Source organism: Lactuca saligna, chromosome 9, assembly GCF_052625555.1.
Source record: "Lactuca saligna cultivar CGN05327 chromosome 9, ASM5262555v1, whole genome shotgun sequence".
In the NCBI taxonomy this organism is placed as follows: Eukaryota; Viridiplantae; Streptophyta; class Magnoliopsida; order Asterales; family Asteraceae; genus Lactuca; species Lactuca saligna.
Window position 1 is genome coordinate 64737061 of NC_136425.1, and position 16666 is coordinate 64753726.

At 30.9% G+C, this 16666-nt stretch overlaps 2 protein-coding genes across 2 annotated transcripts; one reads left to right on the plus strand and one right to left on the minus strand.

Annotated features, from left to right (window-relative positions):
• The first annotated feature begins 403 nt into the window (after positions 1 to 403).
• On the plus strand, positions 404 to 2640 carry LOC145015242 (WRKY DNA-binding transcription factor 70-like). Its single transcript, XM_078973698.1, has 3 exons — positions 404 to 735; positions 1129 to 1230; positions 1983 to 2640. The coding sequence occupies exons 1-3, from the start codon at positions 404 to 406 to the stop codon at positions 2395 to 2397; spliced, it is 849 nt and encodes a 282-aa protein (XP_078829824.1). The 3' UTR covers positions 2398 to 2640.
• A 1277-nt stretch (positions 2641 to 3917) lies between these two features.
• Positions 3918 to 9266, minus strand: LOC145016270 (uncharacterized). The gene is made up of 21 exons (XM_078974645.1): positions 9031 to 9266; positions 8408 to 8506; positions 8159 to 8310; positions 7941 to 8013; positions 7706 to 7828; positions 7511 to 7619; positions 7163 to 7242; positions 6944 to 7025; positions 6722 to 6861; positions 6551 to 6661; positions 6351 to 6467; positions 6187 to 6276; positions 6061 to 6114; positions 5913 to 5987; positions 5726 to 5801; positions 5499 to 5598; positions 5350 to 5419; positions 5144 to 5217; positions 4931 to 5046; positions 4554 to 4835; positions 3918 to 4480 (listed from the first exon to the last, which is right to left on the minus strand). The coding sequence occupies exons 1-21, from the start codon at positions 9154 to 9156 to the stop codon at positions 4197 to 4199; spliced, it is 2433 nt and encodes an 810-aa protein (XP_078830771.1). The 5' UTR covers positions 9157 to 9266; the 3' UTR covers positions 3918 to 4196.
• Positions 9267 to 16666: the final 7400 nt, after the last annotated feature.

Below are 16666 nucleotides of genomic sequence, written 5' to 3' on the forward strand. Positions count from 1 at the left end.
CATAAGTAGTTATATATAAGAAATTGAACAAAAAAATGTTTCCTCTCAATTAAACGACCAGACGCCACGATGGGTTTGTTCTATTTCATTAAAAATAGAGTTAAGAAAACATTACCTCAAGTAGAGTAGTGTCTCATGATAAGCATGGAAGATGACGTCACAGCCGATGACGTCACCCTCGAATTCCCTTGTTTCCTTTTTTTTACCTTTGAAATTTCTCAGAAATTATGAAGCTGTTTCTCCTCACCTTCCTTTATCACACACATCCACATCCTAACCCAACTATAATACTTACTCACTCACACACCGACTTTAACTGTGTGGAAATTGGAATCAAGAACTCATAAAATCCTTCATCTTTAAGCACCAATAATTCACATCTGTAGCTCAATCTTCATCTCAAATGGAGGAAACATCATCACCCAACAAGAAAAGATTGATCGCAGAGCTGATTAAAGGCAGAGATTCAACCAAAAAGCTTCAGAATCTGCTTCGCCGGAAAGTTGACGACGATGATGGATCGGTTTCAGCTGATGATCTTGTGATGAAAATACTGGGATCTTTCTCCGACAGCCTTTCGGTGTTGAGTTCTTGTGGATCCGCCGTGTTATGTCCGGTTCCGGTGAGTATGTACGTCGGCTCCGCTTGTTCCGGCGACCGTACGTGCGACTCAGGCGAAAGTGAGAAGAAGCCGGCGCCGGCTGTGAAGGACCGGCGAGGATGTTACAAGAGACGGTATATACTATATAGTTTCTTTTACCACCGATTTTCTGAATTTTAACATAAATTAGTTTATGGAATTAATCCCACATTTTTAATTCATTTAGTTGTACATATTTTATGCAAAACGTGTGTTTACACTTATACGTAAATTCTTTTATTAATATATTATATATTTTAACTTTTTTATCATACAAATTGCTACAACCTTTTTGAGGTTTTAATAAAAGGATAGTAGATGCAAAATCTATTTATTTTAAATGAGACGTGAGTAATTAAACAATAATATTTCACTCGATGAACAATTTTATCGGATATTTGGAAGAAGTGTACAAGTTGTAGTGCACAAACGTACATACGTGGTTGCATGAGGTACAACTTTTGAAAGATTTGATTATGAAATTGCAGAAAAACCGAAGATTCAAGAGTTAAAATTGTTGACACGATTGAAGATGGTTATGCATGGAGGAAATATGGACAGAAAGAGATTCTCAATGCTAAATTTCCAAGGTCCCACTCATTTATATTTATTACATTACATAATTTATTTTTAATTATATTCTAAAACCCAAGAAAAATAAGAAATGATAGTGAAACTTTGAGGGAACTTTGAGGGAATTTGTGTTCATATTTCTAAAAATCTGAATATCATAATTTTCATTGTGTTAATTTTATTTTTAAAACTTAATTTATATATTTACTTCTAAAAGCTTAGAAATTTATAATTGAATAAATGATTGTTTTTCTAAAAAAAAAAATGACATTAAATAATATTTACTTATGTTTTTGTCTTATAGTAATTGTTAAAAGAAACTAATAAAAGGACAACCTGGCCCATCAGACAGTTGTGCATCATGTATATTTATGTGTCTGACTTGAATCCGAAAGGTAGTCTTGGACTCTTGTGTATAATTCGGATTACTTTTAAAAGTAAATATAACGTTTATATTTAAAGAAAACAAATTTTTTTTTTTTTGAGTAAGCTTTTGATCAAGAACTTATTGAAAATTGAAAACGTATATATATTTAATCGATTATAAATAAATAACCTATACAAACAACAATAAAATAATTAAGTAAAATTAATAGATCTCTTAAATAAACGTCTAAAAAAAACTTTCTTCTCCACCGATGACAAACTATACAAAAATTTATTCAAATAATAAAGCCTATAAAAAAAAGCTACACTTGAGAGTTGAGATGCTCTAAAATCAATTAAAATTTTATCTATTTTGTCCTTATATGAAAACCTTTTTATGCAGGTGCTATTTTAGATGTACACACAAAAACGAGGGGTGCAAAGCGTTAAGACAAGTTCAAAAATTGGAAGATGGATCACAAATGTTTCATATTACATATTATGGGCATCACACGTGCCAAAATATGAACAAAAACACACACATGTTTTCGGACTCTGGGGCTCTAAGTTTTTTTCTACATAACTTTAAGGACTCGAACACCAACAATTTACCAAGTAGCCCCTCAACTATCACAAATGTTCATAACACCCCCTCAATGGAGCAAGAAGATGATTCTAATGTACAGAGTGATGAACATATTCACTCTAGTAATTACGGCCAATCATCCATTGCTTCTTGGAATGACATTTTCGATCATGGTTCTTCGATGGATGATTTGAAGTTTGATGATGCTGTGTTTTGCAAGTTTGATTATTAAAAAATTTAAAATAAATGTTGTTATGAGTTTGTTTAAATGAACAGACTTTGTAGGGACTATGGTTTGTAGGTAGTGAATAGATTTTAGATGGTTGTATGATTGTATCTTATCAAGGGTTAATGGGTACATGAATGTAGTTAGTAATGTTACTCCAATGTAAGTAATTGGTTATGTGTCAATGAATCTAGTCACATAACCTTATTGCATACTGTAGTACAATAAATGTATTTACTCATCACTGTATCTGCATATTGTAGTACAATAAATGCAATTTCTTAATGGGGATTTGGATTTACTCATAACTATTGTCTAAAAGATTAAAATATAAATTTGATGTTATAACTGATTTATTAAGTACCACCATTAAAATGACATAGCTATGATCATTTGTAAACTAAGCATTTTAAAATGAAGTTGTCCTGGATTCGAAAATCTTATAGGCTGCTATATTAAAGTGACATGTTTCAAAAAAAATATTATTTATTGAGTAATTACGATTTACTATGTGTCTATGTGTAAAGGTCAACTCAAATTATATGCGATGTATATTCAATGTAATTTAAAAAGATCTTTAAATTTATATATATATATATATATATATATATATATATATATATATATATATATATATAGATATAGATATATATATATATATATATATATATATATATATATATATATATATATATATATATATATATATATATATATATATATATGGAATTATAGAATGTTATCTTGAAGGCAATATAGGATTGTGGTGAGGATAATGTGTCGTGTAGGCACAGTTATACTTTTGGATTTATTAAAAGATTTTGGGACATTTTGGAATATGTTAAAAATTGTGGGACATTTTGGAAGAAGATATTATTTAGTATTGCATTTCCAAAGGGAACATTTTACTCTACTTCTTTTTATCACTTTAATTCTAAGGAACCAATATCCGTTGAGTATTATTGATTATAGATATATTAGTTTAATTAGTTGCCAATATATAAGATTATTGACAAACTTTTTGTTTATAGGGTTACAGAATCTGTAGATAAAATGCAATCTACTTAAAAGGTCTTATTTCTGTTAAAAATTGAACAAGTTTTCTGAATAGACTAAGATCACTGACCATTCACAATAATATAGTTTTTTAAGTTGTCTATTTTTAATTTAACTTTTGTCATTTTATTATTGTTGGTATAAGTTGTCTATTTTTAATTTTTTAAAAACTTATTGGTTTGAAAAAAAAAATCTTTAAAAAGCTCCAATTGCAGATGATAAAACTATCGTTTTTTACTTTTACACTTCACAATATTCATCAACTTTAATATTATTTATCAATGTTAACTGTTGACACGAGACGCATTGGGTGGAAAAGTAGAAGAATGGCAACTAGTTAAAAGTTATGTGTCTTAATGCATTAAGTGATTCTGTTCAGATTAAATTAGAAAGAAACAACCATTTATAGTTTCCAAGTTTAAATGCTCAACTCACAAAGCTGATTAAAAGAAAGAAACATGACTGAGAAATATTCATATAAATGGTTTTTAAATATATATAAAATAACGGCACACTTTGGTTGAAAAGAATGGAAAAAAAATGGTTTTACAAAATCAAGCGTCTAAGCCTTAAGAGAAGTAAAATAGTAAATTAAAACTTAAAAAAAAAAAAAAAAAAAAAAAAAAAAAAAAAAAAAAAAACTACACTCATCTAATTATTCTAAAACATAACGAAAACCAAATCCAAAGAATTAGTAAATTATAAGACGAATATACATATACAAAATATGATATACCTTTCTGTTTTCCCTATACTCCAGGTGAAGATGTTCTGTTTATCCTTTGAGCACCGAGTTTCGGTAGAGCAGGTTTAGATGACCGGCCTCTTCCGGCGGCAGCTAAAGGCTTCGCTCTGGTGGTTGGTGGTGGTGCTGCAATTGCCGCCCATGGGTCGTCATTGTTATCAACCGCTGCTTTCTTTGAAGAAGCTGAAGCTGAAGCTGCTTTTGGAGGATGCCCAGAAACTGAACCCCATAACTCTTCTTCTTCATTTTTGCTCACACTCGTGGCTTGTTTCCCTCTCATATTTGGAACTGCTTATGTTTACACACACACACACATTCATTAACATTTACAATTTAAATATAAATATATAGAAAAAAATACCTTGTGGTTTGTTATGAAGGGGTCGTTTTTGAGCAGCTTGGATGGAGGAAAGAGCAGGGGGAGGATTTATGTCTTCAAGTGGTAAAAAATCATCCCAACCGTTTTTCTCTTCGTCTTCAATAGCATTATTAACAACACCATTTTCATTTTCATTTTCATTTCCATTTTCAATTTCACCCCATCCATCATTAATGGACATAGTTGACACAGGTGCAGCAGCTTCATGATTATGATGATGATCCACTATGTCAGCAGTTGAACATGCCCTCACCATTGCTACCACTGTCATTAAATACCAACATACATTTATTCATTTGTTAAAAAAAAAATGAAAGTAGAATGAAATAATAATAATAATAGGGTGGAAGATGGTGTACCTGAGGTGGCATTGGGCATGTTGGAAATGTTAGGAGCACTGGAACTTGCAGACAAATGTGGAGTATGAGTATGTTCAGATGGTTTTCCTTTAATAGATAAAGAGCTCATAGCCCATCTGTATGCATGTCAATTATTTAAAACTTATTTTTCTTTTCTTTTTTCTATCATACAAATACAAGTTGAATTGCATACATTACAAATACAATACATACCCCAGTATACTTGAATTTCCTGGAACTGATGAGATTCCTGAGCCTGTATGCTCACTGTTATCTCCATTACTTACCTACAATAAAAAAAAAAAAAAAAATTCAAAACAAACACACATTGTTACAATTACTATAATTCTGCATTAACCAATTCAGTGTTTATTTAAATCTCTTAAGAGATGTAGCAAAACACACACACACACACATACCTTTTCATGATACTGCTTCACTATTTGCAAAAACTGTTCAACTGCTTGAAAAGCCTTCGATCGAACATCACTGTAGCAAAAAAAAATAAGTCAAATATCGGTCAAAGTTGATAAAATTAAAAAAAATTGGGTTATGTAATAATAATAACCTGTCAGGATCTATGGTAAGTACAACAACATTGGGCAAAATACGAACAGCAATCTCCTGTGCATCATAATAAGAGCTAGTAGCAGATAAAGCCATAACACCTGCCACCAATCAAAATGTTTATTTAATTTATCAAACTTGATAAAATGTTTTGAAAAAAAAAAACATTTAACAAATTTTAATCACTTTGAAGGAAATTTTTAAAAAAAAAATGTATAATGATTTTACCTGCTCCTCTAGCAGGAGGAAATGTATCACGCAAAGCACGAACAGTGAATGCATTAATTAAAACTCTTTTTCGTGTCTGCGATATAATATAAAATATAAGCCAATGAATGTATCAGTTTCAATTATTTATATTTCTTGCATATGTATTCAGGAATTTTTATTTTAGTTTGTGGAAAACTTTACTAACCCCTTCATTAAGATGAGTAGCCAAATTCCCAAGTAGGATTGTGGTGTTTGTTCTGATTGCTGGTTCTTCATCCACCTGTGTAAGTAAATATTTAAAATAAATTCCAAAAGTAAAAAAGGAATAAAAAAAAGTAAGAGAAATTCATTACCTGGAGCTTTGAAAGATATTTCAAAAGTGACCCTGATATAGTGCGCTGAGATAACTGAAATTTAAAATAATATAACAAATAAATAAACTGAACAAATAAATAGAAAAAAGGAGAAATAAAAGATACCTTTGGAGCAAGAACAAGCATGGACTTAAGAGTCAATTCACGAAGAAAGGCAGAAGTGTCTGAAAATCCAGTGGCGATATGAGGGTAAACCTGGGAATAAACAGAACAAAAAATATATGAGGGTAAAATGGTCATTCTGAAAAAGTAGAATATTTGATTCTTACTTGCTCATCAACAATTTGGGCAGTAAATGACTCCCCAAATTGATCAATATGTTGCAAGAGACCAACTCTAATAGCTCGATCAGTGGAGGCAAAAAGTTTCACTAATGTTGGTAGAACCTAAATTTTAAATAAATAAAATAAGACATATAAAAAAATGATATATATAATGGAAGAGTATTTTATATTTAATTATTTATTACCTTAATGTTGAAATCTTCTGGTAAAAGCCAAGAACCAATTTTCAAAAATGGAATCAAAGCAGGAGCAGCAGCTGAACCAAATTCTAATGCAGAACCAAGTAAAGGAAGTATCTGCAGATCAAAATATAAATTAAATAAAAAAAATTAAAATAGTTGAAAATAATATAATACCTTTTTTAGAACAATTTCACGAGGCAACTGCTCTGTTAGAGTTGGAAGCTTCCGGAAGAATGTATCCTTCTCAACACTGTCTTTCAAATTAAGTATTTCCATAAAATGGATAGTGTCCAACAACTTGTTTTGAAAATATTCTGAAACATAACAAGGACAAAAAAGTAAAAACAAGTTGCAGAAAAAAAAATATAGGATTAAAATATAAGGGAAAAAACAAACCACAATTCTCCACAAGCTTTGATGAATTTAATCTACGAGAAGGTGTAGAACTCAAGAGGCGTTGATAATCTGGAAGAAGAGACTACAAAAAGAAAAGAAAATCAAAAATGAATTTTCTGTGTAAATGACTTTAAAAACATTAAATAATATAATTAATTTAAAAAATAAAAAAAAAACATCAAGAAGTTACCGCCACATCAGCTATAAAGGCGTGCTGACCTTTGGTAATGATGATGTATTGCGTAGCTCTTCGGTTTTGCTTATTTTTAAACCCGAAAATATCTCATAAATCAGACACCCTAATGAGAAAAAAAAAAAAAAAGAAACAGTATCAGATTTGTTTTAAAAATAGTTATAGTAAAAAAAAAAGTTGATATAATAAATCATAAATGGGTAACGAATTATTTGTTTTTTACAAAACAAAACATCATTGTTTTACAAAAAGTAACTGGAGCTTTGTATTTTTTTTTCATAAAAAATGATTTTTTTTTGTAACCCAGTTATGAAATTTAACCCAAAAGAAAATATCATGGTTTAAGAAAATGAGGTATAAAATTAAAAGCTGACCTAAACCCCAAGAATCAATGGCCCATGGTGGAGATTTTCTGATAGATATCCAGTCTGATTTTGCCAACTCCACTGGTTTGTATTGTGTGCCAACAAGCCAATCATATTGCTGGATGAATGAATAAAAGAATTTAAAAATTCATTTAAATTGGAAATGGAAAATAATTAAATATAAAAAAGTCATGATGTAGCTACCAGCATTGGTCCTGAAGCTGCTTCATTGTTCCCATCAAACTCAGAAAGAACATCAAAAGCATGTAATTTCCAGTCCAAAGTTTGAGTAACAACCACACTTTCCAAACAAACATTAACATGGACCTTTACAAAACAACAGAAAAAGAAAAAAGAGAAATGTTATTTCTCAATTGGAATTGTGTATAGTTGTTAAAATAAAATTAAAAAAAAAAAATGTAATAATAGTACTACTCACAAGACCACAATCATTATTCAGGAAGCTCACAGCTTTTGCAATCCGGTGTAGGCCCCATGCATAGTATTCATCCCTGATGTTATAATGAATTGAAGAATTACATAACATATAACAATAGCATTGATGGATTAAAAAAGAGAAAGTTTCTTGTTTCTTAATTCTTGTTGTCATTTCAGAATAAAAGGACAAAAAGATTGACTAGAAATGAGCCTATGTACCTTTGTGTACCTTGTAATGCTAATTCCTTCATTTTTTCTGCTAGTGGCATAACAGGTTCTGTGACTATATATATGGTGACTTTTGTTGATGATCCATCAATTATTTCATCTTCTGTACTATGAAGAAATGATAAAATGTTTGGATGCCTCACCTGAAATAAACAAATTTAATGTTTTTATTTCACTTCCAACAACTATATGTATACTAACAAGAAGCTCAACAAATCTGGATCTTGATAAATAACTCACTGTTCGAAGCCTTTTGACACCATTGCGTCCAGCAGCTAAACGCCCATCACCAGAATTACTTCCTGTAAGTGAAAATATTGATACAGGGGATCCATCCACCTGGAGAAACAAAATCACAGTTATACTCAATCCCTTCAAGCATTTGATGTACACTGAATATCTACTTAACTACATGATGTGATACTGTTTGTAGATAGCATCCCTTCGATCCTAATTCAACCATGTTAAGCTCTTTCTCAAGCTACTCTAGACTACATTATGCAATAACTTATAAATCTCACACCAATATGAACTTTTGATTGATGTACGAATGTACAATCCAGCTAAATAGAGCATCAACTTAGATCCTCAACGAAATTCATGATATTGAAGCAAGATGATTCACTAAACCTTACGAATTGGAATTGCAGTCGATCGATCCTACTGGATTTCGAATTTTGCACAGGCCATCTAGGAACAGTATCACACAACAACGCCAATTGAATTTTATGCATTTGATCATACAATTTGATAAGATGAAACGGATGAAAAACACGAAGGTGCAAGCAATAAGTATATTATTGTATTGACATCAGTCCAGATATATATACATACATGTACAAGCATTTATGTTTCTATGTTACCTTAGAGGTGCCGCGAGAGTGAATCCAAGAGCCCCAAGCGGATGAATAAGGTTCCCCGATGTTGTAAGGAAGATCTTTGACGCCGGCAACAGATCCGGCGACGACATCTTTCAAGAATTTGAACATTCTCTCTCCTAATTTCCCCTTTCTCGCTCTATAAAATAGCGATCGGACCGATCTGGATATTGTGATTCCTGGGAAGAGATCCGGTGGACGGGGAGGAGACGGAAATCGATTTGAACGGGAGATAAAAGGATTAAGACAAAATTACACAATTGGTCCCTGTGGTTTGTCAAAACTTGCATGTCAAAACTTGCATGATAAGTACTACTAGGCCTGTCAAATCGGGTCGTCGTGTCGTGTTTTTGTCTGACACGACACGACACGACAATTTTTTTTGTAACACGAACACGACACGACACGATGTCGTGTTTTTTCTCACTAACACGAAAACGAACCAATTAAAAAAACGACAACACGACACGACACGACAAAGATAATATTACATAACTATTATTTTATTTAATTCATATTTAATCATATATAACACGATAAAAACGACAAACACGAAAACACGACAAATACATGCTCAATCGTGTCAATTTCGTGTGGATTTGTAAACACGAACACGACACGACACGACATCGTGTTTTTTAAACTTGACACGAACACGACACGAAAACGAATTCGAATTTTGATTTCGTCCCGATTTCGTTTCGTGTCGTGTATTTTTGTCGTGTCGTGTCATAAATTGACACCCCTAAGTACTACTATTAAAATGTCATGTTTGTAATTTTTTATGCATGTAAAATAATATGTATACCCTTTTTAATATCATTATATTGTTCAATCAAATAAATATTTTAATTAAAAGAAATATTTAATATTTATTAAGAAAAAATGAATAAAATATTTTATTTATTAAAGTAATAAAAATACCTATTTATTTATTATTCAAAAGAGTTAAAACAATTATGTAACTAAATTAAATAATTCAATGAATTATTTATGGGTTTGGGTTATTATTTAATCAATGGATTATCTAATCCTTCATTGCCTCTCCAAGTCAATGACACCTCCTCTCCTTGGGGTTTTGGTTAAATTTTGCCAACCACAAAAGAAGAACAAGGCACTCTTGCTTATTCGTTTAAGAAGGTTGTGTGATTGTTCATATTATACTCGTATGAATATCGATAAAGATGATCAAACCGCTTTGACCACAGACTTTCTACATCAAACACTTCTTGTAAATCAACTATGGTTGGTTTAGGTTAATTTATTTGATCCGAAGTTATCCGACTTTTAGGAATTGAGTTTTGTTACATTGTTATTTTCGTTGTGTTAATAAGTTGTTTTTTTTTTAAATCGTTTTTGTAATCAACCAACTAATTCACAAGAGTTGTATCAGAGCAAATTAATTTTTTAAATTACAATCTTTGAAAAAAAAAATGTTTCGGAAACCCATTTTTAATGGATTTATTGGAAATCAAACTTTCAAAAATCATTAAATATTGTTGATACTTAAACTTTTAGTGATTTGATTCAATAAATTATTTTTTGAGTAATTACTTTTATAGAATTCGCATTCATGTATTGTTGATGTATTTGTATATGTGCATTTGGTTTTATCAATTAAGACCTTGTAGATTGTATTCGGTTGACTATTGGATCTTTTGATTGTAAGGTTGTGGGCAGCGGTCACAACCAAACCATCGAAAAAACTTTGTCATGTCAACTCCACTACCAACACACTAAACATTGGAAGTGGTTTCCACTCCACAATCTTCCTTTTTTTATTTTTTATTTTTTTTAGATTAAATTAAATAAAAAACAAAATTTAAAACATAAATAAACATTTTAAAAACATAGAAAAATGAAACCACATTTCATGAATTAAAAACATAGAAATTTAAAACCTAAATTACTACAAAAAAACATAAAACATATCAAATAAAACATTACATTACTTAAAAAACATAAAATTTTAAAACATTAAGAAAAAAAACATTGAGAAATTGAACCGAAAAAATTATCTATTTTTTTGTTGAATGCGTGTGTTTGTTTTGAAAGAGCCTGTGTATCTTGTTTTGAAAAGAATGTGTAAAATGAATGTATGTGTATATATATATATATATATATATATATATATATATATATATATATATATGTATATATATATATATATACACACACACACACACTAGTTTATTACCCGTGGAAACCACGGTTATAAAATTAATTAAACTTTTATAGTAAAATCTTAAAATTATTAATTAATTATTTTAAATAAATTAGTAATTACGATATATTTTTAATTCATGAAACCACATTTCATGAATTAAAAACATAGAAATTTAAAACCTAAATTACTACAATAAAAAACATAAAACATATCAAATAAAACATTACATTACTTAAAAAACATAAAATTTTAAAATATTAAGAAAAAAAACATTGAGAAATTGAACCGAAAAAATTATCTATTTTTTTGTTGAATGCGTGTGTTTGTTTTGAAAGAGCCTGTGTATCTTGTTTTGAAAAAAATGTGTAAAATGAATGTATATATATATATATATATATATATATATATATATATATATATATATATATATATATATAGTAGTTTATTACCCGTGGAAATCACGGTTATAAAATTAATTAAACTTTTTTAGTAAAATCTTAAAATTATTAATTAATTATTTTAAATAAATTAGTAATTACGATATATTTTTATTAGTTATGTGAAATTATAATCTTTAATTCAAATAAATATATATATAATTAATTTTTAATATATATTAGACATTTTTTATTTGTAAATTAATGAAAACAATAATATAAAATTTAAAATGGAAAATGAAAAATAGAAAATAATTACATTGACAAATAACATCACATTAATTAGGAGGTCTAATAAATTTAAAATGGAGAACTAATAGATTGACAAGTGGCACCATATTAATTAAGATGTCTATTATAGTGACACATAGCAAAAAGACTACTCTTTTATTAATATATATATATATATATATATATATATATATATATATATATATATATATATATATATATATATAGAGAGAGAGAGAGAGAGAGAGAGAGAGATTGAGAGAGAGAGAGAGAAAGTTAACCAAAACCCCCGTTTTCCTCTATCCTAGCACTCATGTCACACCCAACCTACTGATCCTGGGGATGGTGTTCACGCATCTCCTAGGGTGCCACGTAAAATTCTCACATGTGGAATTCATTCCATTCCAGTTAGCCTAATGGTCAATTGGCAAATTTATGACGTTTTGTAATAATCATTAGATTAGCTTTTCATTATATGTATTTTGTTTTTGTAAAAATATTAAAATAAGTTTTATTTATTTGTAAAAACCAAATATATACAAAAAAAGTAGAAGCATAAAAGATCCATGAAGCAACCTTAGTAGCCCGGTATCGTTGGCCCTTGGCTCAACTCCCTGCTTAGCCCTAAGCCTTCGGCTTTTCTCTCACAGGTCACAAAACAACATTGTGACGTTTTCCTTTTCTTGGATACATGTCTCAAAAATAGTTGTAATTTTTTTTTTCTTATAGTTTCTTTCCAAATTTTAATTTTATGCGTCTATTGCTGGCCAAAAAAATATACGTAGAAAAAGTTGTCAACTAAAATTTCACAAATACATGTTCTTATGGTGGTTTTGGTTGTACTTATTATCAGGGGCGGATCCAAGGGGATCCCGGGGTAGCCCAGGATACCCCTCAAATTTTTTTCGGTAGTGTAATTTTTGTTTACGTATCCGGTATAATGTATATATACGCATCCATCCACTTATAAATGTAAACAAACAATTGGTCTGCTGGTTAAGGCTTTGGCTTATTCAAGCAAAGGTCTTGAGTTCTATTCTTGCTTCTTACATATTCTTTGTTTATTTTTGTTTTATTTTCCCAACTATTCTATCCCACATCGCTAAACACATGTAAACTCAACCATTTTTTTCTATTATATAAACCTGTTATGCTCATGCTTTATTTGATATCTACTTTGAGTCCCATATTGATTCAAGTATCAAAATATACTTCAACTTCATGTTTATATAACAAGACTTGAGGTTAGCTAAGGATTCGATTAGGATTTGGGTTTAAAACCGAACCCGAACCCGGGAAACCCAAGTACCCCAGGAAAAAAATTAGGTTACTCTAAAAAAAATTAGGATACCCCTTTACTTTGATCCTGGCTCCGCCACTGCTTATTATATGATTATATACTTGTATTTTCCCAAAAGAAATCAAAATATAGACAAGGTTTATTAATGACTATTTATTATAATATTGCACACACAGGAGTCATGTCATGGAAGGGCCTGAAATTTTTTTCACGTATTAGAAATATTGAAATCAGCAACAAGAATTTTCGTTCGAAAATTCATTGCTAAGGACCAATAGCAACAAATCAGTGACATAACCCGCGAGGAAATTAGAGGTGTATTAGCTTGTCGCAAAACATTTTGGAATTGGGTAACTTCTATCGCTGTTCCATTGTTGATTATTTGTAAATGAACATTTTATGTTTTTCATTATAATCACAATGGTCTATTATGTGTCAAAGTTTATCGTAATATTAATAAACTTTGTTTATATAGAAAAAATTATATTTAAGGTCTCATTTTTACTTTTCACACGGCCCTTCAAAATGGACGGAAGAACCATATGTAAATTAATGTCATTTTGATCATATTGACTTGTTCAAAAGAAACTTGGCCTTTATTGTTTGACTCTCTAAGTATGTATAACTGTGTATCACGTAAAATCAGTATTCCATATTTTCGAATAATTAGGATCATCATCCCTATGTGTTTCTTTAGTATTTGATGTATTTGGATTAAAAAAACCCGGATATCAAGGTCTCCATTTTATACTTGAGTTACCATTATTCGTTAAAATATCAAAATGAATAATTGGCCTATCCGATCTAAATGATATGATATAAAGACTTTTCCAACTGTTTATATACATTTTACACTTTATAAACATTTATAAAAAAAAATTATAAACCCTTAAATGAAAACGTGTAGATTGAAGTGGTTGTATATCTTAGAAGTATTTTAAATCAGTTCCTAAAAATTAGGAGATGTTTGTTCTAATCTCATGTATTTATACTCTTCTAAATCTTGTTGATCAATATATAAAAAATACAATTGTTCTCATGGTATCAGAGCTAATCATCTCCTAATTCCATCATCAATACCAAAAAAAAAAAAAAAATCTTTTCTTCTTTTGATTTCTACTATGGCGATAGGCACTCCTAGCCCTCTTAACTTGTAGTCACCCCTACTTCTACCCTTAATTTTCAGATCCCTTCTATTACAATCAAATTAGATCAGGATAATTGTGCTTTATGTCACACCACAAATGTTTCCATCCTTGAAACCTTCGATCTTGAAGATTATATCGCGGATCCACATCCACCTTCCGCCATGATTGACATACCAGCCGTTGAAGTTTTTCTTTGGCCACTAATACGCCTCCACTAATTTTCGTTGCTTCTACCACTACAGGCCATAATCCTGATTACACTATGTAAAAGAAGCGTAACCGATTTTTGCTTTTATGGCTCAAGTCTACCTAATCCTCATTTTACTATGTAGAAGAAGCGTAACCGATTTTTGCTTTTATGGCTCAAGTCTACTCTATTCGATCGAGCTTTAGCTCTGGTTACACGATCCACCTCGTCTCAAATGGCTTGGCAAGCCATTGAGAAAACTTTTCAAGCCCAAACTCAGGCTTGTAGGATGCAATTAAAAGCGCAACTTCAGACTTTTACCAAATGGTCCATGTCCATAATGGAATATACTAAATGAAAGCGTTTAATTGCAGACTCCTTAGCCGCAAAAACCTTCATCCAATGTCTGATGAAGATCTTATCGGTCATATTTTGATAGGAGTTGATTCGTCATATGGTCTTTTTACCACCACTTTCATGATGAAAACTGAAAACTTATCTATTGAAGATCTTGTAGGTTTCTTGCTTCAAGAAGAAGCACGATTGGAGCATGAACATGTTCGCTTAGCTTCGATTCAACAAACAACAGTTGTACTAACGGTTAACCGGTCTGATGCTCGTCCCTCCAACTTCTCCACTGGTTCGAGATCTACTCCAATCTCCCAAAATTTTGATCTTCAACATCGGCGTCTTGATTGTCAATTGTGCAATAAACAGGGACATAAGGGCAATTGATTGTTGGCAAAGGTAAAATCAAACAAACTTCCCGTCTCGTAAACCTAATCCTCGAAATCAGCCACGTCAAACATATCTAGATCAACACAACAGCCTGTCAACTGTTATTGATCCATCCTGGTATTTTGATATTGGAGCTACAAATCATGTCTCGCCTGACATCACCAAACTTAACATTGTTGACGAATATAAAGGAGGCGTCAAGCTGCAAGTAGGCAATTGTAACCATCTGTCTATTTCTCATGTTGGTTCATCTTATTTGCATTGTCCAAAATTGTCAAGTGTGTTTATTGTTCATGATCTCACTAAAAACCTACTTAGTGTGTCGAAATTAATAGAATATAATAATGTTTATATGGAGTTCTGGCCTAAAGCTTGTAATGTTAAGACATTTCATGGATAAACAATCCTCCAAGGGGACGTAAATGAGGGTCTCTACCGGTTGTCACACAATCAAAGCAATGGTTTTGAGAAAATCATAATCCAAAATTTTATGATAAAGTCTTTGATAAAGCAATTCATAGTTGAGGTGGGGAGTGATGGTATTGTGTAGATAAGTGGATGGTTTGAAGGCATGTTCCCAATATAGATAAAGGTAGAGAGGATTGTGATACTAAGGTTAAACCTTTTTCAACGATGTTGCAATTTCTTCTTTCAAGCGCACAATACCAATTTTCATTTAACGAAAACATAAGGGAAGGACCCATAGGGGAAGGACCAAGTATCGATTTTCATTTAACGAAAACATAGCAGAAGGGCCCATAAAAAATGTGCAGATACCAGTGAATGTCATAGAAAATGGTTTGGTTCGAGTGTGTGACAATCGGAAGAGACCCCATTAATGTCCTCTCAGAGGATTGTTTGTCCCAGAAAAATCTTAACATTACAATGTTTAGGCCAAAATTTCATTTAACATTATTATTTTCTGTTAATTTCAACACACTAAGTAGGTTTTTAGTGAGATTAGGAACAATAAGCATACTTGACAATTTTAGATTAGGGAAATAAAATGAACCAGCATGAAAAATAGACAGATGGTTACCGTTGCCTACTTTTAGCTTGTTGTCTCCTTTGTATTCGTCAGCAATGTTGAGTTTGGTGATATTAGAAGAGACATTGATATGTAGCTCCATTTAGGGATGTCAACGGGGGCCAACTGCACTCCCGCCCCCGCCCCCGCCCTCGCCCCTAAATCCCCTTTATTATCCCCGCCCCGACCCCATTCCTCCGCCCCCGATGGATTTTGGGCTACTTTTTGGAGGGCTAAAAGAAATTGTTATTTATACCAAAAGAAACTATTTTTTAGGTAACAAATAATTACTTAGAGCAGAATTTTATATGTTAAAAATAAAAAAAGTTATAGCATTTAAAAAAATTATACTAACAACTTAAAAACATGTTTTTTGATGAATTTTG